The 25,963-nt window shown below is 40.4% G+C and overlaps 1 protein-coding gene across 26 annotated transcripts in view; it reads right to left on the bottom strand.

Moving 5' to 3' along the window:
• CEP112 (centrosomal protein 112) overlaps positions 1-25,963 on the bottom strand; it is a 422,076-nt gene that overhangs the window by 219,053 nt on the left and 177,060 nt on the right. For all 26 annotated transcript variants that reach the window (XM_027080441.1, XM_027080442.1, XM_027080431.1 and 23 more), the window contains 2 exons: positions 24,067-24,202; positions 8,408-8,515 (listed from right to left, as the gene is read on the bottom strand). In XM_027080441.1, the coding sequence (XP_026936242.1) occupies positions 8,408-8,515; positions 24,067-24,202 (244 nt within the window). The remainder of the gene's footprint in view (positions 1-8,407; positions 8,516-24,066; positions 24,203-25,963) is intronic.

The following is a 25,963-nucleotide window of genomic DNA, read 5'->3' as shown; positions in this document are numbered from 1 at the left end:
CAGTGTCTGTCACCACCATTCGCCTGGTGGCTCAGTGGGGAAGCTGGAGTCATATCTGAGTCCCCTCTTTTCTTCACACTCCATTTCCCTTTCATCCACAAGTCCTGCCTGCAGAGCACAGCCCAAGGTTGACCCCCCGCCCTGCACTGCCCCGCCCCGGTCACCTCTCATCAGCCTCTGACTATCAGACTCCAGTCGCCTCCCAACCATCCTCCCTGCGTCCTCTGCCACCTCCTGTACAATCGGCGCTCCACAAAGCCGCGAGAGGAAGCTTTCTAAACACAAACCAGAGCTTGCTCAAATGCTCCAGTGGCTCCCGCCACTCGCAGAACAAAATCCAAGCTCCCACCACAGTCGACAGGGCTTGATAGGATCTGCCCCGCCCCCGCTCACTCCATTCCAGCCACGTCCCTGCCCGTTCCCTCTGCCTGAAATCTCCTTTCCTCATCTCAGGTTCTGTAAGGTTTCCTCCTTCACTTCATTCAGGTTTTAATTCAAATATCACTTCTTTAAAGTCCTTCACTGATGACCTTCTCTAAAATAACGTCTTAGACGAAATGACACCTTCTATAAAATAGCCCTTCACTCACAGATACATTGTCCTGCTTGACCACGGCAGTGACCATGACCTTACGGAACAGTATATCCTAAGGCTGGGGGACCGTTGTCTCCTCCACCATAAGTACAGACTCTCCTGTGTTCACCCACATCCTAAGCGCCCAGAACAGTGTTTAGCACAAAGTAGTTGCTCAGTAAACATGAATTAAGTGATGAACGATTGCAAAGACGTGATTTGACCTTAGATTTTTAAGGTACCTGGAGAGTGGGATCATCGCGTAGCCATATCACTGTCTAGGAAACATTTTTTAAAATGAAGTATCCCTAAAACAAATCATCTATGCTTCATATTACAGTCACTGAAAAAAACTATGTTCATCTTTGCCCTTTTCATTCCCACTCTAGGTAAAGGTGCACTTGTTTGAACCTAGATGTGAAAAGATTCAAGCCGAGAAAAAGAAAAAAAGAAAAAGGAAGAAAAGGCCCTGGCTTAAGCGCTTTTCACCAAGTATCACTGCACATGAACCCAGGCTCCCAAAACTGGGCCTGGACTACAGGCTCTGTAGCTTCATAGTCGAGCTCTCTCATTCTGGACCCTAAGACACCAGGAACCTGGCTCTGCCTGCTGCCTGTAGGACCCATCTGTGCCCTGTAGCACGGCTGCACGCCCTGGATCAGGCAGTTATGGAAAGGAAGAATTTGAAAGACTTAGTGCATCATTGGATCAGGGATTGAATTTGTCCTGATCACCACCGAGGAGTCCAATGACTGTAGTTGAGGCTCAAAAACGATTACAAACTGAAAAAGGAAAGCCAAGCAAAAAAGACTTTTAAAAAGAGTGTGGGGCTTCCCTGGTGGCGCAGTGGTTGGGAGTCCGCCTGCCGACGCAGGGGACACAGGTTCGTGCCCCGGTCCGGGAAGATACCACATGCCGTGGAGCAGCTGGGCCCGTGAGCCATGGCCGCGGAGCCTGTGCTCCGCAACGGGAGAGGTCACAGCAGTAAGAGGCTCGCGTACCGCAAAAAATAAAAAAATTAATAAATAAAAAAAAGAGTGTGATAAGGTGAGCAAGAAGAATAAGGCAAAGCGAGGAACAGAGGTGAACCAGGTGCAGAAATGAATAAATCATGTGAAAATCCACTTTGAAGAAATTTTAGGGAGACTCACAGATTCATGGTCATCAACCTCAACCTCATCCGGGACCTCAATACCAAAAAGAAATTTTACCAAGTTGTTCTAGTCTGATCAGTCACGCCGTCACCAAAATAACTGCAAACAATCCCCACTTCCATCGGCTCTCCTGTCCACGTGATTCCTTCAGTGTCAGCAAATGATCTTCCCTCTTGTTTCACAGAGAAAACCCTCAGGAATAAGAACGTCCTCGTTCTCCCACTGCAGATCGACAGACTTCTGTGCCGTGTCCAGCCTTCCCCTTACAGCTGAGGCCTCGGCCTGTCCCCCCAGGCCAGCCGCCACGCCTGCGCCGGGAGCCAGTACCCTGTCTGTCTCCTCTCTCTTGCTTTCTGCTATGTCCTTTCCCAGTGAAGACTGAATGGTCTAATTTAAAAGAGGTCCATGTCTTCAGGCTATATTACCTAAAAAATCTAGATAACTAAAAACTAAAATACTTACAGAGAAAAAACTGGGAATTGCATGCTATCTGCTTTTTAAATATCTCAACTGCTCTTAAAATTTCCCAGTTGCTTACCTTGTATAATTTCTGACTTGTCTTTGCTAGCAAAATGTTTTGTTTCAAATAATGGCAATGTGTAAGGATTTGGCCCTTCAGTGTTTTTTTATCATCATCAACAATAAGTATTTATTCTTTCTGGAGAATTTGACCACTTGTTTATCTGTTGAACTACATTTCCCTTTAAAGGCTTTGTAGTGAAAAGAGAAGATATAAAATATAAGATTAAAGAATGATATGATGGGACTGCCAAAAAAAATCTCCCTAGTTCAGGAAATCCTAGCATGCCTGCTTTGTTGTTTGTTTCCCACTTGAATGAGGTTTGTGGAAAGACAATTAGAATTGTCTCTTTGTTCCAATGGGTTATACAGGAAAGAAACAGGAAGCCTTGAGGAAAGCTTGGCCTTTACAGGATATTGGTGTGAGTGTTTATCCCATGTGTTTGATGTTTTTCTCTCCACATCTGCACGCTTTATGCCTGCATTTTGGCTAAAATATTTTAAAATACCACTCTGCTTTTTTCACTGCATTACAGTTCCTGGCACGATGCTTTCTAAACGGGAGTGGCTCACAGATTGCGCTGAATAAGGAAATTGAGGCCCAGTGCGCAGCAGTGGTTCATTTCCCCAGATGCGAGTTCCCTCATCATAAAATGTGAGGACTGGACCGGATAAGTGCTTCTAAAACTTTTCCACCAAAGCACCCCTCACAGCAGTGAGAATGAATAAGATCCCCCTGGGGGATCTGAGGGCACAGCCTGAAGCAGCCTCTGCAAACTGGAAGTTTCTTTGAAATGTCCTATTTTATCTTAAAAATTCATGAGAATTTTGCATTTTACAAAACAGGAAAAGTCTATGTTTGTTTTAATATGAATGTTACCTCAATAGTAAAAACCACTTTGCTTTCCCACAAAGTCATCAAGTGAACCCAACACTCCAGGAAACAGGCATCAGGCCCCTGCACCCCAGCACTCACACGCTGCCCCAGGGGCCGCCTACCCCGGTTTGAGAAGCAAGGGCCTGGTGAACAGCATGTAAATCCCCTTCCAGGGTGAAACGCTATACCCGTAGCATTTAAGATTTGTAGATTCCTAAGCAAGGACAACAGAAAAGTTGTCACCCTCGCACTTGAGTGGCAGGTAGAGAAGGCAGGTATGGACAGGTGTGTAAGTAAGTTAGAGACCCCTACGGCTGTCAAGAGGCACACGGGGCCAGGCGGGAGGCTGGGGGCGAATCAACGAAGGCACAGGTCACAGAACGCGGATCTGGGAGGGACATCCACCCGCAGCGTTCCGGCAGTCACCTCAACACGCTCAGGTGGGCAACTTACTTTGTTACGAGACGAACCACTGCACATCTGAATAATTCTTTAGGAAAGAACCACCTCGAAATAACCCAAAATGTTCCACACCCAGAGGCTCAATTTCTGCCCCCTGGAGCCCCCTGGGGGTCCGTCAGAGTGAGGTTAAGAGCATGGCTCACGTTCACGTCTGATCTCATCACCTATTAACCGTGTGGCACCTTTGGCCAGTGACTTAACTGGAGGTGCTCAGTTTCTACAACTGGAGATGGAACAATGAACAATGGCACTGCCTCGCAAGATGACTGTGAGGACGGGAGGTGGCTGAAGTCACCTAAAGCAGGTGGAAACGGTACCCGGCTCAGCGTATGACCTCCTGACTGGTGGCTATCACGACTGTTATTACACAAACCAATCATAAAATCTCCTCTGTTCCAGACCTTGGAGTTAAAGACAGATATGCAACCCTCCTCAGTCTCGTCTTCTCTTGGCAAAACACCCTTATTCCTTGATATATGCCCTCTGACCTAGACCCAAACGTTCCCGTATTCTGGAAACTCTGCTTTGAACATGTTTGAGTTTGTCAGCATCCTACTTAAAATGTGGCGACCAGAACTGACTGACTCCTCATATGACCTGATGGGAAAACAATAGAAGGAGGCCGTACCTTTTACCCTCCAGGATCCATCGCCCCAGGGGGTTCTTCCTGTCTTGCTTGTCACCACCCCCCCCAGCCTAGACAACCTTACATCTCCCCCACCGCATACTTTCTGCAGATGATTTTCTGAACCAAAGCACGGAATTTTATATTCAATCCCAATAAACTTAATCTTCTTAATTTCATCTGTTTAAAGCTTCAGAAAACTGATTTTCATATCCCGCATGTTAACTACTCCTCTGAACTCCAAGGAAGCAGGAAACTAACCTCTTATATCATTACCCAGTGTGACACACAGAAATCTCACTTAGGGTGTCAATCGTCATTCAGAGATGGCCCTTTGAACTCTCCCTTAACCCCATAAATGAACCAATGGCTAAACCATATTTCCTATTCGGCCTTCAAGAAGGACTTTGCCAGACGGCTCAGTGAAGTCCAAATCTATCACATCTACTCCTCTTTCCTTATCTACCAGCCTGGCCAGTCTGCCCAAAGAAGGGAATAAGCTCAGTTTAATCGGCTTCCCTTTCAGTGAGCTCGCTCGAGCTGGCTCATAGGGACCTGCTCCCATATGCCTATCTTTCCTCGTGATAAGCGTTCACAGTAAAAACCCCAACAATCTGGAGTGGCCGGGGCAATGCTGCTCCAGTTAATAGAATTTTCTGCTTAAAAAAAAAAGGTTTTAAAAAGTTTGTATATTATCACATCAAAAAATATTCCCCTAAAACCTACTAGCTCATATTCCTGCTTTTATCTTTCCTCTACAAGTTACTGCCTGGGATCTTCACTCTCAGCATGGACTCTAGTGAAGAGGCCTACAGACATAGGAAGGATAAAAGCAGGTGAAATCTGCACTGACCTCAGAGATCTTTGTGTGGTTTTAAAAAAATTCCTATTATACACTTGTATAACATTTATATCATTTCTCTCTTTTTCATGAAAATGAAACACAGAAAAATGGATGCAATAGTGTATGGTTTCTACTAATAGTATGAATTCTTTAAAGAATTAATGTTTTCCTTATTAAGTATTTTTGATCAAGACTTAAAAGACAAAAATTTGGTACAGTTTTAAATCTATCACCCAGAGAAAAGCCTACAAAGCTTAACATTCCTTCAAACGAGCTTATATAAATTTACTTTTACACTAAAAAAGCGACTGTCACGTTAAAAAGACACAATGTGGAAAGTAGAGCATGTGAGAAAAGAATCGACCATGATTCCACCATCTGAAAAATAATTATTCCACCATCTGAAAAATAAATAACATCATTGTTTGAATAATTCTGTCCGATTTTCAAGGTTAAGGATAATTGGCCAGAAGAGGTAAACAAATTTTATGACTCTTGGTAGATACTGCCAAAGTCCTTCGGGCTACATTAATTTATAACGCCAGCAACAGATGAAAGTACCAGTTTTCCTAAACCTTGGCCAGCTTTACATGGTACATCGCTATTCTAATTTGCATTTTTCTTAACACCAAGGCTGAAGATGTTTCTACATGGTCGTTCACTCAATTTATTTCATATATGTTTCTTTTCCTTTGGAGCATTAATGATTTTGTTAAAATTTATGCTAATTACTTTATATGCTAATTATTTTTATTGGTTATACATTTATTAATTTGACAAAGGGAATCACTCTGTCTACGATATTTGTGGCAAATGTTATTTCTTTAACTTAAAATAATTTATATTTAGTCAAATGTTCATTTTCCTCAGTGGTTTTACTTGTTACATCCGACTTTAAAAAGTCAGAGCTGTGCCAAAATGATCACAGAATAAATGCAAATCAGGCCCTGCAGTGACCTGGCCACACTTGGTTATAAACTTGTCACCCACATGGTTATCATCAAAATGAAAACAGAATTTTAAAAACACTCAGAGAACTTTTCAACCCCTTACACACACTCACCCTGCCATACAATAGCTTCTGATGAGCACAGGTGTCCTAGAAAGAGTTTAAAACTTGGTTTCCGTCTCTCCCCCGTTCCTTCATCAGTTTACACGGAGAAGCTGACATTTTTCTTGTTTTTATTAGTGCGTCTATACAGTTTTTAATCCAAAAGTCGCCTCGGTTATACACTGTATCTTGTTAACAAGCCTCGTTAAATATTATTTATATTTGATGAATTATTCCCTCAGTTTCCCTCTGACCCCCACCTCTTCCTACTTGTGGGCTCCACTTCTTAGGTAAGTTTCTATGCCTAGTCTCTAAAGCTAGTTCCCCAAGCAACCCCCACCCCAGTTACTAAAGGTCCGGAAAACGTCTTCCACGACTATTTAGAGAAAGTGTATGTCAGTGGAAATACATGTTTTTAAGTTGGTGTATGTCAGAATGACTTTCACTGCCATCATCTATTAATCAGAAATTAGATACTTCATTCTCACACCATTGTTTAAAGAAGATTCTGAGAAAATAATTCTATTGCACTGGGTTTTGGAGTTAGAAAATCTGAAGTTACCCATATATTTCTGGTATTTCTGAAATAATCTGCTAGTGCTCTTTCTTCTGTCTTTTCTTATCTTTTAGGATTTTCATCTCTTATGTAATTTTATGTATATACAATTTTATGTGTAATTGCTTGAATGATTTTTTGCATTAATCCAAATTTATTACCCACTTAAAATACTACAGATATAATATAAATGTTCTACATTTATTCTATTCTATTGTTTCTTTACATTCATAACTTTCATATTTTAACTATGCAAGTAATGCATGACATATGCTCTTTGTGAAATTTTAAGTAAAAAAGTCTATTTAAAGCATACAGTGAAAGTGTCAATTTATCATAATCTAACCTATTATTTCATGCCCATTCTACAGACATGTGTAATCTTCTAGAATTTTAAAGCTAAACTAACATACCTAGCTGTATGATACAGACACATATATTTTAATTTTCCATAAATAGGATCATAATATAACAATTGTTCTGTCATGTGCTTTATTTCCCCCTTAACACTGTGTCTTAGAAATCTGTGTCTGTTGGTTCCTACAAATTTATATCAATCTTTTCAAGGAGTACATAGCATTCCATAGTATAGATTTACAATAATTTAATCATTGGCTTTATTTATAACTGTTTTTCATTATTTCAAATAATCTTCCATGAGCATATATCATCTTGCACATGCGAAAATATTTCTATAGCAACTGCAGATGAAGGACCCACTTAATAAGGGATTAAAAATAAAAGAATGAAAGAAAAAGTTATTCAGGTTTCTAGAACAAAAAGGTTCAAATACTGTCTAGGAAACAATTTTAACTGAGTGACTAAGCTGACCAATATTTTTCTAGACGTTAAGGAAACAAGGCAAGCAAATTAGACAAACAAGTAAAAATTAATAGCTGCCTTGACTATCCCGAGAGTCTGCAGGGATGTATTTTTAAAAAGATAAAGATAAAGCCTTTTTTATTAATAAACAAGAGGCAGGGTACTGAACACAGAATTAAACTCCTTTTGCTGCCCCCGCGTCCTGGTCCCAGCCGGACCCTTCCCCTCGGTGCTCCGGCCAATCCAGTCCAAGTGTCATTCGCTCCCCGAACAGCCCCCGCCGCTGCCACCGCAGCATCGTTGAACCTGCCATCCCTCCAGCCTGGCCCCCCTTCCTCCAGAGCCTTCTCGCGGCCCCTCCCGTCGCCAGGGCTCTCAGCACCAGGCCCCTGCCCACCTGTCCGCGCCCGTCAGGCCCTTCCGCCCGCCGCCTGGCAAAGTCTATGCACACTCCCTCTTTCCTTCTTCCCAACTCACTCTTTGAAATTATCTCATTTTTAACTGATGGACTGGCTGCCCACCAAAATCCAAGCTCTGTGAGGAAAGAACCCTGTCGGCCCTGCTTACCGCTCTGCCCGGGGTCAGTGACAGCACCTGGGCCACAGTAGGTGCCCCAAACTATTTCTTAAATAAATAAGCCAAACTTGTGCTCTGACAGGAGGAGAACTCAAGAACCACAATAAATGTTTCAATTAAACGTTCAGTTTAGTCAACTGTCAGAACAGACTTCAGCGGAGAGTTAAAGTTCTCTGTTTCTAGATTCCAGTGAAACAACCATTATTTTAAACATTTCAAATATATTGGTAATAATGTTCTTATAAGTATTTTCGTTGTGCAGAGGTTTTGTGACATAAAGAGATATTTAGAAGAGAGCGTATATGCACGTGAGAGAATCAAAGGCAGCCGTCAGAGGAAGGACCGACCTGCTGCTCGTATCTTTGCTTGACGTCCTCCAGCTGCCACAGAAACTCCTTCGACTGTTTCTCACGAAGAGACTTGGATCTAGTTAGATCGGCTTCCACTTTTCCCATCTATAAAATTTAAAAGTCAAATATTAAATTTTTAAATGACAAATTGTATTCCATATTTTTGTCACTTGTCCATCATTAAAATGACAGATTTTCAACACCTCACCAATCATAACGCTGAATTTAAAGATAAAATAATGAAGGATATGTCCATTTATTTTGACAGGTTTTAATAGTTTTAAGTCAGGGAAACTATAATTGGTATACAATTGACTAAACTCTAAAGCTACAATGACACTGTGATGGAAATATAATTTTGAACATCCAAATACTTATTCAACAAATTTTATTAAGCCCTTGTTATGTGCTGAACAGGAGAAAATATTTGCAAACCATCTCTCTGAAAAGTGACTTGCATCTAAAATATGTAAAGAACTCTTACAACTCAATAATAAATGGGCAATTAAACCTGATTTTATATTGGGCAAAGGAACTGGAAAGACATGTCTCCAAAGAAGATACACAAATGGCCACGAGCATATGAAAAGATGCTCAACATCACAGTCATCAGGCAATTTCGTATTAAAACAGCGACATACCACTGCACACCCACTAGGATGGCTATAATCAAGAATACAGATAATAACAAGTGTTGCTGAAGATGTGGAGAAATGAGAACCCTCGTACGCTGCTGGTGGGAATGTAAAGTGAGGTAGCCACTTTGGAAGACAGTCTGACAGCTCCTCAAAAGATTAAACTTAGAGATGAACCACATGAACCCATATGAATTCCATACGATCCAGGAATTCCGCTCCAAGGTGAGAAATGAAAACATACATCCATACTAAAGAAACCTATACACAAATATTCATAGCAGCATTATTCATAATTGCCAAAAAGAGGAAACAACCCAGATGTCCATCAACTGATGAATAAACAAGATGTGGCCTATTCATACAATGAAACATTATTCAGCCATAAAAAGGGATGAAGTACTAATACACGTTTCAACATGGATGAACCTTGAAATCAAAGTGAAAGAAGGCAGTCAGAAAAGACCATGTACTGTGTTATCCCATTTGTGTTCAATTTTCAGAAGAGTCAAATCCATAGAAACAGAAAGTAGACTAGGGATTGCCTAGGGTGAAAGGGGTTTGGGAGGGTATGGGGTTTCTTGTGGGGTGATGGAAACTTTCTAAAATTGTTCGTGATGATGGCTGCACGATTCTGTGAATATATTTTAAAAAACACTGAATTGTACACTTACAACGAGTGAACTGTTGGTATGTGAATTATACCTCAATAAAGCTGTTACTTAAAAAAAAAGTCAAAGTCAAAGAAAGGACCACAGTCTATGATCCAATCCCAGTACCTCTCTCGGCTCAACTCTAGGGCCCCCATCACCACCATACGCCAGCCCACCGGCCTCCTTGCTAGGCCTAAAACGTGTCAGCAAAGCTCTCATCTTGGGGTCTAGAAGCCCCCCACCAACATTTATGTAGCTTGTTTTTCAAAGGCTTCAAGTTCTGCTTAAATGTTACCTTTGTACTGAGGCTTCCCTGACCACCCTATTTTAATTTGCAGCCCTCCCAGCCGCCCTTCCTGGCTTTAATGATTTTTTTTAACCACAGGAGATAACATCTTCAGGTATACTATACAATTTACTTATTCATTAGGGTTGTTTGCAATGTCTGTCTCCCCCTGGGGGATGTAACTCCACGTTGACTCATGCATCCCAACCATTCAGCACACTGTTTGGAGCACATGGGGACTCAATAAATACTAATCAAATGAAAACAAACAAACAAACAAAAACCCCCAAAAGACACAGTGCACCAAACTTGGTTTGAAGTTTGCTGAACAATTTTCAAAAAAAAAGACAATTTTCAACATTTAATAGGGCCAAATTCTTTGTAACACATATAAAATGAAGTGTCGAATCTAATGTTTTCTGTCACTTAGAAAATGAGATAGACGATGTGTTAATTTTCCTTGCTCTTTTACATGCGACAGGCAAGAGAGGTCCTTGCGTAATGAGAAAGCTATTCAGCTGGGTGGCGTGGAAATGGTGCCTTCCATTCGAAGTGGTGCAAGATTACGCTTGTCTTTCTACCCCAGTTTAATTTTGAAAACTCATTTTTCTGAAGCACCTGTCAGTTCCTGTGACAACCATTCTGTCACCGGCTACTTTGTATCACTTCTTGCTCTGCTTTGCTGATACGCTGAGATTTTTCTTCTTTTCAACTTGCACACAATGTCCTCTTGCAGGCTACCTTTTGGTAGGTGCTAAGATTAGATAAAACATGAGGAAATAAACCATGAAAAGGCTCCCTTCAGTTTTTCGTGTTAGATTTTTGGGGTAAAAACACCATTCAAATACATTTATTCAGACACAGTTAAACTTTAAGGTTTGAGGAGCAGAGCTGTTCAGCGAGAAGCAGCCAGTTTCACTGGATGAGAACAAAAGGCATATTCCTGCCCACGAATCTGCTATGTAACACCAGCCTTTCCGTTTCTGGTTCTTACACGGAAGGCTGGAGTTCTAGATTATGGCATGATATTTAGTACCTAAGTATCTCTTTGTAACTGCCAAAGACTGCAACCTTGATATTACTAAGTCATCAGCTTCCAAATTCAGTGATCAGAGTTCTAAGGTGACCGACCCCGCCGGCCATCAGTCTCATGCTCAAATCTGTCAAGGGATTTCTAAAGGAAGCACAGTCGAGCCCGCGTTGTTTTCTTCCGTTTCTACCTCAAGACGTGGATTTCAAGGCTCTCTCTCCTTCAGTGCTTTTCACACTAGACCTCCACCCGAGGGCCCCTTGATCTGTCCTCGGCAGGCTCCGCCCCTACACACTCTGATTCCCGTGGCTGTTCTGGGTTCGCCCTCGCTCCCCACACTATCTGAAAACCCCTCTGTATTTTTCCTCATCCAACAATCCATCTTCAAGGTTGACTCAAGCCTCCTCTCCTCTCTGTGGTGTTCTCTGATCCGCCAACTGGCATCAACATCTCCCTTCTCTCTGTGCTCGAGGACCTAACATCTTCATTTTCCTGGCACACTGTATGTTTCTCTAGAGTGTGGGAGTGTTTCAAATGTGTGAGCTTTGTTTATTCATCTAGATCGTGAGCTCCCAAATAAAAGAAACTACAGCTTATAATTCTTTTGTATCTTAATTATTAACTAATTGCCACAGAACGCAGAATAAACATGAATTAAATTCTTAAGGATGAATGGAGGGTAGGCAAAAGCAGAAGAGAAAGAAAACAAGAGAAGGTAAACCAAGGAGGCAAGACCTGGTTTCTTCAGTACTTTTAAGACAGATCTTCAGATGAAATTGATTTTTGGTTCTTACTCTACTTCAGCACAGATTGAATATTCAAAATAAATAATAATTATTAAAATATTTTTAATGTAATGAAGAGCTTTGTGTACTCAACATTCGTAAAAAGTAGGATGTCTTCCTTCAAAAAATTGAATTATCTTCTATAATCAAAATAGAAAACAATTTAAAGCACATGAAAGACCTTTTATACCTAAACATTAAGAAAAATTCAAAGTAAATAATAGCTGCTGTAAGAAAATGTTATTTTATACTGACCGAAAATGCAAGACCCCACTCCATTCTCCTTCCACAATTTAACCAAAAAAATATAAAAACAAGTCTTGTAAAATACTTGAAGTCTGCGTAGAAACGCAGCGTTCTCAGTTGCCGTAGATACAAAAGATTCTGCTTGATCACACGTCATTCCATATTCCATTTAACTTCAAGGGTAAGGAAAAAAAAAAAACCAACAAACCCAATCCTTCAGTGTGTAACTCTGGCTTCCAAAAAAAATCCAAGAGTGGAATTTGAAGATCAAATTAGGAGCAGAAAAGGGCTTGGGGTGTATTTCTGTGAATGTCTAATGCTTGCAGGTAATAGAGAGAGGTAAACAAGGGCGTTGGCTTTTCCTTAGACGGCGCCTCCAGCATTACTTGAGCTGCATGTGAGAAAACACCTAAGCCTCCAGAGCTCAAGCAACACAGGCCCTTTATGTTTTCCTCGGGTAACAAAACATTCAGAAATAGGCTGCAACATCGGCAGTTCACAGATGTCAGGGTGAAGGTCTCTGTGATTCAACTTCCAGAATGGTTGCAGGATGGCTTCTGCAGCTCTGAACACCTGGGAGAGGAAGAGCAAAGGGTGACGGGACAAGGGCACAGGGTCCATATTTGCTGGGTGGAAACCCTTTTAAGGGGCTTTCCTGCAAGTTCCTGTCAAAAGCAAATTAATTATGCTGTTTGCATCGCATTCCCTAGAACTACATTAAAAGCCAAACTCCACCTGCAAGGTAAGAGACTGCAGTTTTAAAACTGTGTCTAATGTTGCCCTAAATAAAATCAGGGCTGTGCTGTATTACTCAGAAAGCGGGAGTGGGCACTGGGCCAAGATCTGGCGCACTCTGTCAAATGTGGTCACAATGCGTTACTGTTCTTTCTGTAGTAAAGTACTCTTGTGTTATGTTCTGAGTTATTTGACAGTATAATTCACATGAGACAATTATACAATTCTATAGAGATATACAATTCAAAGTGTATTCTGCTGTATTTAATACATATTTAGCTAAACTCTAAGAAATTGTCCTTCAAATATTTTCATATATATATATAGAGAGAGAGATAGACAGACATAAATGGCAGAAAGACAGATAAATAATTATTTCTGTGCTTGGCTAAAGACTCAGTAGAAACTAATATCCTTAACAGAGAAAATTAATTAACACATGCGTGGTGCCTATCCTTTTCTTATTGATTAGTAGGAGTTCTTTATCAATTCTGGATATGAATTTTCTTGTTCAATATCTGAACTGCAAATATCTTTTCCCACTCTGAGTTCGCTCTTATATTATCTACTGGTCTCTTTTGATTAACAGAAGTTTTTAATTTTAATGAATTTAAATTTAACAACATTTTGTTTTTTATCACTTTTTGTTTCCTATTCAGAAAATCTTCACCGAGCTCCTACATTTTCTTCTGAAAATTTTATTGTTTTACCTATCACTTGTGTATCTACAATCCTGGAATTAATTTTGTGATGGGATATAATAAGGGGCAGGATTCTTTTTCCATGTGGCTATCCAGCTGACACAGCGGCATTTACTGAAATGATCCTTCTTTCCCTGCTGTACTGAAATACTTCCTTTCACATGAATCAGATTGATCATATATGTGTGAGTCCACTTTTTGGTCCCTTTCCTGTAAAACACTGGTCATCCTTGTGCCAAAACCACACTGTATTAATTACTATAGCTTAATATTAGTCTCAATATCTGGTGGTATAAGGTTGCCATAGGTGTTCTGAGCCCTCTCTATTTTCATATCCATTTTAGAATCGGCTCGCCAGTTTCCCTCACCCCTCCCCCCAAAAAGCACTGCTACGTTTTGATTTTTAGAATTGTGTTGATTCTATAGATTAATTTGGGGAGAACTGACATTTTTATAACATTGAGTCTTTGAATCCATACACGTGATATGTCCCTCAACTTGTTCAGGTCTTCTTTGGTTCCTCTCAGTAATGTTTCCTAGTCTTCAAAACAGGGGCCTTGCATTTCTTTTGTTGCATTTATTCTTAGGTAAGAGAAGCTTTCTGGTACCACGGTATCTTTTTCAAAGTTTATTTTCTATCTGTTGGTTGCTAATATATAGAAGTAAAATTGAATTGTATACCTGACCTTATATTTAGAAGCCTTGCTAAATTCACTACCAATTACATTTTAACAGGAAACATTTGAGAAATTCATTGTTACACAAAGATGCCACAATTGCAGATCAGCGCATAATCTACTGGGCTACCTTAGATGTGCCTCCTCTGAGTTCGCCGAACGACCTATTAATTCCACTAGTTACGCCGCCAATTATGACCACACAGCTACGCATCAGTCTATCGCACAGACCACAAACGTGGCTTAATAGTCTCTGAATTCCAAGAATCTACAACAATGGCTGATACAGAGCAAGTATTCATAAATTTTTTATAAATGAATGAAAGAAGAAATCAGGTCTGTTAAATTCTTGGCCAATAAGTCAATAAAACAGTTTGAAATATTAAAAAATAATAATGCTACTGTTTTCACAATTAATAATCCTTCACATCAGCCAATTATAAAAAGAATGACGTATCTCCTGGTCCGATGTTCTCAGTAGATTTTTTTTGGCTTATTTTTCTTCTGCAAAAGAGATTTGATGAATATTATTAGGAAAAGTTTCACTTACTACTCTACTAGGCATTTAAGGATGAGAGTTAAAGATTCTTTTAATTATTTGTTTGATTTTTTGTTTAATTTTGTTTTTCAAAGCCAAGTATTTATACATAGTCCTTGGATGTTGTCATTTGGAATTGATTAATTAGCACAATAGGCTCTATTGAAATATTTAAATATAGTTCTAGAATTTTACCTCTGCTACCTAATCTCATTTAAAGACAAAATTTCAAATGTTAAAATGGTAGACAGATTTCTCCATTATCATCAAAAAGTAACTGAGAGAGGGGACTTCCCTGGTGGTCCAGCGGTAAAGAATCCGCCTTCCAATGCAGGGGACGTGGGTTCGATCCCTGGTAGGGGAACTAAGATCCCACATGCCGTGGGGCAACTAAGCCCATGCTCCACAACTACTGAGCCCGCACGCCTCAACTAGAGAGCCCGCATGCTGCAAACTACAGAGCCCAAGTGCTCTGGATTCCACACACCACAACTAGAGAAGCCCGGGCACCACAAAGTAAGAGCCCACATGCCGCAACTAAGACACGACACAGCCAAAAATAATTAATTAATTAATTATTTTTAAAAACTGAGAGAAAATGCTTCTATTTATATTGGATCTTTACCTTAAAACTGGTCTAAAAAAGACTCATTTAACATTACATGAGCCTGGACTTCCCTGGTGGCGCAGTGGTTAAGAATCCGCCTGCCAGTGCAGGGGACACGGGTTCGATCCCTGGCCCGGGAAGATCCCACATGGTGTGGAGCAACTAAGCCCGTGCACCACAACTACTGAGCCTGTGTTCTAGAGCCCGAGAGCCACAACTACTGAAGCCCACGCACCTAGAGCCCGTGCTCCGCAACAAGAGAAGCCACGACAATGAGAAGCCCGACCACCACAGCGAAGAGTAGCCCCCGCGCACAGCAACTAGAGAAAGGCCGCGTGCAGCAACGAAGACCCAACACAGCCAAAACTAAAATATAAAACAAATAAATAAATTTTTTTAAAAAATTACATGAGCCAGCATGACCCTTAAAGGACAAGAGGAGGAAGGTACAAGTCACGATGAGTGGTCTGTACGATGCGTCTTTCTCTCTCTAAGTCTGTTTGTTATCCATCTACATTTATAGAGGCACAAATATATTCAGATGGCATTCTTCCTTCCTTGTACCTTGAGAATTTTTTCATTAATTCAACAGCAATAATGAGATGATGAGCTAAACTTATAATCCCTAAGAATGTAAGAAACTGCTAATCAGTTTCAAATGTACTAGCAACCAGAAGCAACCTCACTAGTCAACAGCAGTGTTTCTGAATTTTGTTTTCAAGGCAAACCACTGGGTTTTCCAAGTATAAAGCTAATATCATGTAGCTGACGGCTGCAAAGAAAAAGGAACAGAATTTAAAGCCAGATATTAGCAGCAAATACCAGTTAATGAGGATGAATTTTCAAGGGGAGAAAAATTAACTAGAAAAGTCAAGTGGTTAGTGGAAGCCCCAGGAGGAAGTAGTTATCTGACATTCATTCAGTCGGTTTTCAAGATGAAAAAGTTTCACTTTATAATTGCTGCCAATACTTCAAAAAACATAGCTGTCTTTTTCAGTCATTTATTTGTTTCACAGAGAATAGGTAAATATAGAACACTATTTCTTTAAAAAATACAACTATATACATATATACAGAAATAATTCTAACAGAGTAATACACTTTCGCAATTAAAATATGTATATTTTACACAACTAATTGCTGACAGCTAACACATATAATGGATTTCACCATTGGAGTAAAAATTAGGTTATTTAAGCAATCCTAAATGAGATAAAAAGTTCTTCAAAGTGAAAGAAACAGTGTGAAGCAATTTTTTTTAAAAGTTTAAGTCTGTTTCATTTTCTCTCATGGGCCTCATTTTTCAAACAGCAATTCACTTTCAAAAACAAACTCAAAGCTTTTATTTTTTAATTCAAATTCCTGTTGTCTTCTATCTGCAGCTGTTTCCAAATGGAAAAAGATGCCCTAAGCTCTGCTGGCTTTTACACAAAAGATTTCAGTGAGAAGAGAAAAGAGCAGTTCAAAACAACAATAAAAAAGGAAAATATGGACTATGGAAAAATCTGAAAACATTATGATTCTCCAAATACTAAATCTGCTGAGTGATTTTCTTTTAGAATTTGAGCTATATCAGATCCGCGGAGCACAAGCTCCGGACACACGGGCTCAGTGGCCATGGCTCACGGGCCCAGCCGCTCCACAGCAAGTGGGATCTTCCCAGACAGGGGCACGAACCCGTGTCCCCTGCATCGGCAGGGGGACTCTCAACCACTGCGCCACCAGGGAAGCCCAGATCCACACTTTTTAATCAACTGACAATCTGGAATAGAAGATATCTAATTTATCATGTTTTGACATATACATTTTATTTAATGTCTGTTCAAATTTGCCATGTGAGAATTACTCAATTTGCAAATGAGCCTGGCTATAAGAATTCCATTATAAATGGGGTTCCTTATTATTATACTCACACCAAAGGTACTTTATTTCAGAAACTCAACTTCACTTGGCAAAACTATTTATGACTGAAACCACAGAAGAACTTTTCTCCAACAGAAAGCAATCAAAACATTTCCTCTTGTCAGTTGCCATCACTATCAGTTTTCACTGAGTCTGAATCTAGCACCCCTGGACAGATCAGTGAGGACTGCTGACAGACAGGACACAGGTGTGGGGTATGTTGGGGGTGAAGGGGACCCTAGAGGCGTGCACCAAAGAGGGTCCTCCATCGGATCATCTAACCAGTCCACAGTGATGTGATACCTCCATGGTAGGAACACATGGACTCTTTTAAGGTCAAGAAATGGGAGAGTCATATGGGTGGGCAGAGCTGGTGAAGGAAGACAGACAGACTATGACCCTGCACAGAGCAGAGCAGTCAGACGTGAGGGTGGACCGACTGGAAGGCTGGTTGCAGAATCAACTGCACAGATACTGTCTCTCATCCCTGGCTTGCCTCATGTTACGGCAGTCTCACTTTGCGGCTGGGTAGGGTTCTTCATTTCATGGTTCCCAAGATCACATTCTCTCCAGGGCTTTCCGTTCTGCCACACAACTCTGAGACTTCAGTTTTTATCTTTTAAAAAAAGATTATCAGTTTTCACATTCTTTCTAACTTTTTTGACGTATAGTTTCTAATTTTTTACCATTAATAAATAACATCACAACAAACATCCTTGAACACGTATCTTGCAAACCTTGGAGTCCTGAAAAATAAAGTCCTAGAAGTAGAACAGGTAAATCATAAGCACAATGTTAAACCAATCCTCCAGAAAGGTTACATATCTTTACTCTTCCTCCTGAAATGTGTGTCACTGCCCGTGTCCACAGGCCTTCATGGATTTCTACCTATGTGTTAGTTGGAAAATAGCTCAGTGCTATTCTAACTTACTTTTAACAAATTTACTAGTGAAAATAAACATTTCTTATTGCCAATTTTTACCCAAGAAATGTATTGAGACTTTTTACAGTAATTACATTGAATTTATACATCAATTTGTGGAGAACTTTCATCTTGACAATACTGAGTTTTACAACCTATTAACACAGAATAGCTCTCTTTACATCGTTTAAAATTTCTCTCGGCAATCTTTTATAGTTTTCAATGCATAAGTCTTCACGTTGTTTCATTAGTTTATTTGTAAATATTTTATTCTTTTGGATGCTTTTGTAAATTAAACTGTTTTCTTAATCTCATTTTCAGGTATTTCATTCCTAGTATATTGAAGCCTGACTGAATTTTGTATGTTGATCTCGTACCCTGCAAACTTGTTTAAATCATTTATTAGTTATTAGTTCTAGTACTTCTTTTATGGATTTTGACCATACAGAATCATGTCATCTAAAGACATTGGTAGTTCTTCCTTTCCAATCTGTATGTCTTTTGGGGTTTTGTTTGTTTGTTTGGGGTTTTGGGGGGTTTTTGTTGGCCCTGTTAGAGGCTGGCTAGAGTCTCCAATACAATGTTAAATAGAAGTCACAAAAGCAGACGTCCTTCCCCTGTTCTTAGGAGGAAGAGCATTAAGTCTTTCAACATTAAGCATATTTGCTCAGGGTTCTCACAGATGTACCTTATTAGGGTGAGTACATTTGCTTCTAGTCCTAACTTGCCAAGAATTTTTTAAAAATCATAAATGATGCTGAACTTTTTCCAATGCTTTTTCTGCCTCTGTTGGGCCGATCGTGTGGCTTTGTCTTTTATTCTATTAATATGCTGTATGATATTGATTTTTGAATGTTAAAAGAACCTTGGATTCCTGGGATAAATCCTACTTGGTCCTGGTGAATAATCATCTTTATAAGTTTCCAGATTCAGTTTACTAAAATACCATTAAGGGTTTTCGTGTCTACAGTGACGACAGATACTCCTCTAGCTCTGCAGCATCTTTGGCTGTGATTAGAGTCCTACTGGCCTTAGAGAATGAACTGGTTACGTGTACCTTCCTCCTCAATTTTCTAATTAAATATCATCATCTATGATAAGACAATTTGGACTTTCTATCTCTTCTTGCTTTTCTCTATTTTAATGTTTTCTTTGCTTTCTGCGTGTATGTAAAATTATCTATTATTTCCTTTCTTCTGCTTCCTTGAGCAGAAGCTTGCTTTTCTTTTTCTGGTTTCTGAAGATGAAGTTTAGGTTACTGATTTGAGAACTTTCCTTTTGGAAAGATGTTTAAAGCTACAAACTTTTCTGTAGGTACTGCACTAGCTGCATTCCATAAATTTTAATATACCATATTTTTATTTTAATTCAGTTCAAAATATTTTCTTATATTCCTTGTAGTATCTTCTTTGATCCATGAGTTATTCATGTGTGTTATTTAATTTCCAAATATATGGGGATTTCCCAGATTTCTTATTATTTCTAATTTATTACCATTGGGGTCAAAGAACACATTTTGTATGATTTTAGTCGTTTTAAAATTTGTTGAGAATTGTTTAGTGGCCAAACATATGGTCTACCCTGGGGAATGTTCCATGAGTGCCTGGCGTTATTGGGTGGTGATTTAAATCACCCCCAAGTCTAGACTCACTCCTGAGTGGCACAATACAAACAGACCCAACCCTGCAGAGCAAAGGCTTGGAAACCTAACTGAAACTGGAACCCACCATAGAAAATGAGACAGGACTTCTGCTCTGAAACAGACTGGGTTGATAATCCACTAGAACAAACAACTTGACATTATCTAGGGAATGCTAGCATCATTCAGGGAGTGCACAACATTCAGTTACGTACTCTTTTGCTTTTAGCTCCTTTCATTCAGCAGGACGTTGAGACACATCCTTTGTTGAGGGTATCAGTCGTTCGTTCCTATTTATTCCTGAGTAGTATTCCATGGTCTGTACTGCATTTTGATTATCCTTTCAACTTCTGAGGAACTGCAGGTTGCTCAGGTTTTAGGCTTTTGTGAATAAAGCTGCTGGCAACTGTTGTGTACAAGGCTTTGTCTGGATCTGGCTTCGTTTCTCTTGGTTAAACACACAGGAATGGAACAGCTGGCATATGGCGGTGGATGTTTTAGCAGTTAAGAACTCGGCAGTTTTCCCACCAGCAGTGGAGAAGAGCCCGTGGCCCTGCACCGACACTGGGCACTGCCAACGAGTCTGCACAGTTCGAGCCATTCCAGTGAGCACGCAGCGGCACTTCATTTTGGTTTCAATCTGCATTTCCCTGACGAATGATGATATCGAACATCTTTTTATGTGCTTATTAGTCTTCTGTGAGGTGTCCAAATATTTCGCCTATTTTTAGCTGGGTTGTTTGTCTTCTTATTATTGAGTTGTAGGATTGCTTTTATATTTTAGATACAAGTTCTTGGAAATATTTGTGAATCTTTTCTCCCATTCTCTGGCTTGCCTTACTTCCCTTTGTTGTTTTTTAATGGTGTCTTTCAAAGAACAAAAGGTTTTAATTTTGGTGAAGTCCAATGTAGCAATTTTAATTGAAATTTAATTTCTGGTTTTACTAAGCACTGTGGTAAAAAGTACGTGCTCTCTGTCATGTCAAGTTTCAGATATATATTGAGTGTTTCTTTATGGTCTACTGAGTTTTGTAACTGCTCCATGGGAATAGGAATTTAATATGTCATACTTGAAGCGTAGAAAGTAGAAATATAGCTGTTTTATAAACTGCTATTTAGATCTCCTATTTGTTTAGGTTTTGCCCCCCTGAGCAGTCAAATATGGAGAAAAATTTACTAAAGCACCCCATGACTATTTATGTAAATTTTTTCATATATTGCTAACACCCTTTTCATAAGGACTCTTGGCCTTCTCATGCAAAAATATATTCCTTTGTCCAGCTTACTGACTTGCATCGATGTTTATTTATATGATAGTATTACATTCTTTCTTTTATTCTGAATACAAGTGATAAAATATATTTTCCACATGTAACTTTTGTGTAACTTTCAGTTGTGTCTTTATTATAAATAGCATGTATACAGATTTATGTCAGCTAATCAGTACCTTTTTTTAACCTATTAAAATGTATTACTGCAATTATAGACTCTGTCTTATTTTGGACATTCTGTTCTGTTTCTACTTCTGTTCCTTTGGCAATATCTTGAGTTTTGCTTTTATCCTCTCAAGATTTTGCTGAGAATGTAAAATCTTGTTCATTTTATTAGTGCTTATGTTTATGCGTTTAAAGAGTATTTTAACCTACGTTTCCCTAATGTTAAGAATCCTTTGAATCTCACCTTTTCATGGCAGAGTGTTAGTTACTGTACTTCCCTCTCTCCCTATCCATCTGCTTCTTGAACTTCATTAACATAACCTAAGGATTTAGATTTAAGTTGTTATCACACTTGTATTTTCTATATTCTGTACCTTCTGCTTCACGAATCGGTAAACGTTAGCATTCTATCTTATAGCTAGATTTGTAGAAATTAGTTAAATTTGTCTTCATTTTGTTGGATTCCATTTTTCTCTACTCATCCTTCAGTATGATATTTTCCTCATGTGTGGGATGTCTTCCGCTTCATCTCTGAATTGATATAATTTTTCCAGAAAAGGAATAATCAGTATACATTATGTGAGCTCTTAGTAAGAAAATGTTTTTCTGTTTATTTTGCAAGTGAAAAACTCCTTGGTTGTGCATGCAGTTGGGTCACTGCCTTTCTCCTTCAGAACTCTGAAGCATTCCTCCATTATTTCTCTAATTTCTTTGCCAGCTGCATCCTACCTAGAAACTTGGTGGATTTTCATTTTATGCTTGAGGTTCAACACTTTTTCCAGAATGTATCCAGGTTTAATTACATTAATTTTACTTAATATATGTGGCCTCTTTCATATAGATCATGTCTTCTTATTAAAGGTACTACTTTTCTGAGTTTTCTTTTTCTGAAGTTTACAGTAAACTGTTTTCGGAAATATGCTTTTATTCTGTGACTGCTGAATACAAACGCCTTTTTCTTGTTCTACAAAATGTTTTCACAAGTCCCGTGTTGTTTGCTTGTTTTTCTCCTTACCCGTGAATTCTGGGTAATCTGTTAATATTACATCACCAGCCCCAAAAGGTGCATTCATTGAGCCAGAGGTGCCTGGCATAGTCTCAGCTTTTGTCAGAAGCTGTACTGTCAGCCTGAGCACTGTCAAGAGCCCCTTTTTAGCCTTCTTCACTGTAGACTTAACACTTCTTGCCAGGGCCCCTCCTTCAGTATTTTCTGTATTCCTGTAAATGTTAAGCTGATCAAAGAGTTTCCTGTGCAGCAGCTCCACTGCACATTTGGGCCATATATACTTTCTTGGATCTGGGCTCTGATCATAGCAGAGGGAGCTGGGAAGAGATGCACATTCGTGTAGCAGGGACTGAAAGTCCCCACCTTCCAGCCCAGAAACTCTCAGCAGGAATCTAGCTTCTGCCCAAGGCACTGAGTGGGAAAACAGACAGAAGGTGGGGGGGGGGGGGTCTCAGACCCTGCTCTCAGGACCCAGATCTGCACAATCTGAATCGAGAAAATAACAAGAAAGCACAGTTCCGAACTCGTAAACCCCACGGGACTCTGCCATAAAACCTTCTATAGAGATGCTTCTGCCACTAGTGTGTGCTCAGGACTCCTGAGGAGGATAACCCCAGCTGAAAATGAAATCACAGCAAGTATTACAACACTCTTTATAATCAAGAAAACTTGAAAGTAAACTAAATACCCTTGAATAGGGGAGCTGATGAATCAAATAGGGTATATTCATACGATAAAATACATTCAGTGTCAAAAGGACTGCACTAAATCAACACAGACAGGGCACAGATATGTAATATTCAACGTAAAAGAGCAAACAAGACTAACACACAAAATCTGTAGTTCTTACCTCTTTTTAAATGGAAGCATAAAAACTACAAATATATATGTAGATATAAAATATATGCATATATAATACATACATATAATACACATGGACATTACAGATGCATATGAAAGTATGAAATAATACACACTAAATTAATTATAGTGGTTTCTCTTAGGAGAGGAGAGAGTAATGTGATTAGACATGAATAGCAAAGCAAACTAAAACTACATCTGTAACATTTTAGTTTAAATACACAGTGTTGACAATTGTTGATTCTTCCTGATGGGTACCTAGGTGTTTGTTCCCTGTATTCTTTTATAAATTTTTAAATTTTTCTCAAAGCTATAAAACATGCCACTTGTATAAGAACTGGAGACAGCCTCTGTCCTCCTGAACTGCCACTTGAAAAGAATTTGCTGTAACTGATCAATATAGCACGGTTTAGGGCACGTGAACAAACACAGACAAGGATAACTTGAAGCCTTGCTCTGGAGAAAATGACTGGTCATGGGATTTTGCCTGTCAACTGACCCATGCTTCCAAAGCCTGACACATTCTGGCCGTGACCACACTTGTCGACAGGACTTTGAAATGGCCGTTCTGGCACTGCTCTGGGGGTGAATCAAGGCAATCCTGAAGGAGGAAGGAGGACCCTCTCCCGGTCCACCCCGCCCTCTCCACTCACTGTCACCAAGGAGCTGCTGACCGGAGCCCACCCAGCGACCCAGGAGGGGCACAGAGCCAGCCCTGCCCTTCACACGCCCTGTAGGGAGCAGAGGGTCTGCGGGCTGAGCCCTCTCCCCCCGGGCTCTTGTTCCTGGCCGCGAGGAGCCTCCCCTTCCTTCGAGGCCCTGGCGGTGGTGCGTGTCCTCCCGCGCCAGGCCTAGGACCTCGTTCTCACCTGAATCCCTGATCCAGCTGCTGGGCTAATTCTGAACAAGTAAACATGCTGCTGGCACACGTGAGATCAGAATGTACCTTCCCTCCGAGAGAAGGGCTCTCAACACGGATGGCGCGGAGGCCTCTCACCTGCTCTTTCATTTCCGCGTAGACCTTCTCCGAGTTCAGCTCCACCTGCCGCTTGAACTCCTCCAGCGCTGCATCTGCCTGCTGTGCCTGCAGCCTCTGAACCTCAGTCACACGGGTGAGCTGCTCCTCTTTTTCCCTAGAAAAGTTCAGACAAGCCGCAGAGTTAAAATATAAAATAAAGGAACTTGGCTTGGATCAAAGAACAAAATTTAACCCTCTCTAAAATAAAATTCAGATTTCCATTTTTTGATCCAAATTCTATAAAACTTCCCTTTAAAAAACTGGCAATAACATGATTTGCCTCAGGAAAAAAAGGATATAAACCCATAATATGTGTTCTGATGAGGACACAACTACTTCTGATGATTTCCCTAAGAACGAAACTGTTTACAACCAGGAACCTCCATCACCCAATGAATGGATAAGCAAAATGTGCCCATCCATGCAATGGAATATCACTCAGCCTCAAAAAAGGAATGAAGCTGTGATGCACCCTACAACACGGACAAACCTCAACAACAGTGTGCAGGGGGTAAAGGCCAGACACAAGTCACATATTGCATGATTCTATCTAGGAGAAATATCCAGAATAGAGACAGGAGAAGCAGATCAGTGGTCGCCTGGGCCGATGGGACAGGGGGATGGGAAGTGGCTGCTCACACAGGGGGTTTTGGGAGGGGGTTGATGATGAAGATGTTCTGGAATTAGATAGTAGTGATGGTTGCACATCCTCATGGATATACTAAAATCTGCTGAACTGTACACTTTGAAAGGATGAATTCAATAGTATGTGAATTATATCTCAATTAAAATAAAAACACTGTGCCATAAGAATACCTCTAACATGCACATCTGGCAGAAGCTAACCTGCAGGGTGACAGGGCAACAGAGCGATGTGGCCGCCTGAAATTATTCTGCTGCTCTCTAGTAAGTACACCTGCCTAAAAGAACCGATAACCATCTCGTTTCTTTATACCTTGAACTAAAATTAAATAGTCAAAAGGGTCCAACAAAAGAAGAGAAATCTCTGCGTGTTGCTAGAAGAAACAAATGCAGGCTTTAGGTTATAAGCACACGAAAGTTACTACTGACTTCTATTGAGTTCTACCCAGGTACTAGGCACTGTGCAAACTAGTTTAATATGTCTTCTCTCCTTCATTCTCACAGTCAACTTGTATAAGACTATTTTATATCTCTAGTTTTACAGAACAGGAAACTGGGGCTTAGAGAATATTTCCAAGGCTACACATCACTAACAGTCAAGGCAGGACTCGAGTCCCGGCCGTCTGCTTCTAGGCTCCTGCTGTTAACTACTCTGCTGTGCTGCTTTCCTGATTTTCCAGATGCCATATGCTATGGTCTGAACATGTCTCCCCAAAATGAGATTAGTGCCCTTATAAAAGGTACCATGTTGGGTACGACCGCCTAGATACAGATTGGCAAATGTGATAGAGAGTTGTTACAAATGTTTGAGGGACGTCTGTTCTGACCGACGGACCCAACTGACCGGAAAAAGTTGCCTAGAATGCTCTATTCAAAGGACCGTGAGGCTGGAGAAGAGGCAAAGGCCGCCGCGGTCGATGCGAATGTCCCCACGAGGGGCTAAGGTTAGGAGGCCCAAGAGCTAATTCCCTGCCACACACTCCATGGCTAGTTCATCCCATGTTGCTCTTTAATTTCTGAGGCCCTCCTAAACACACTTGGGAAGACGATTCCACAATTAGGATTACAAGTTTTCAAAGGTTTACCTTTGCTTGCTCAGTCTGTCTATAAATAGAAAAGAGGGCTTCCCTGGTGGCGCAGTGGTTGAGAGTCCACCTGCCGATGAAGGGGATATGGGTTCTTGCCCCGGTTCGGGAAGATCCCACGTGCCGCGGAGCGGCTGGGCCCGTGAGCC

Source organism: Aethalodelphis obliquidens, unplaced genomic scaffold (genome assembly GCF_003676395.1).
Source record: "Aethalodelphis obliquidens isolate GAN/ISIS:26980383/991018 unplaced genomic scaffold, ASM367639v1 scaffold44, whole genome shotgun sequence".
Classification (NCBI taxonomy): domain Eukaryota; kingdom Metazoa; phylum Chordata; class Mammalia; order Artiodactyla; family Delphinidae; genus Aethalodelphis; species Aethalodelphis obliquidens.
The sequence above is the reverse complement of the archived record's forward strand: the minus strand, read 5'-3'. Positions and strand labels throughout refer to the sequence as shown.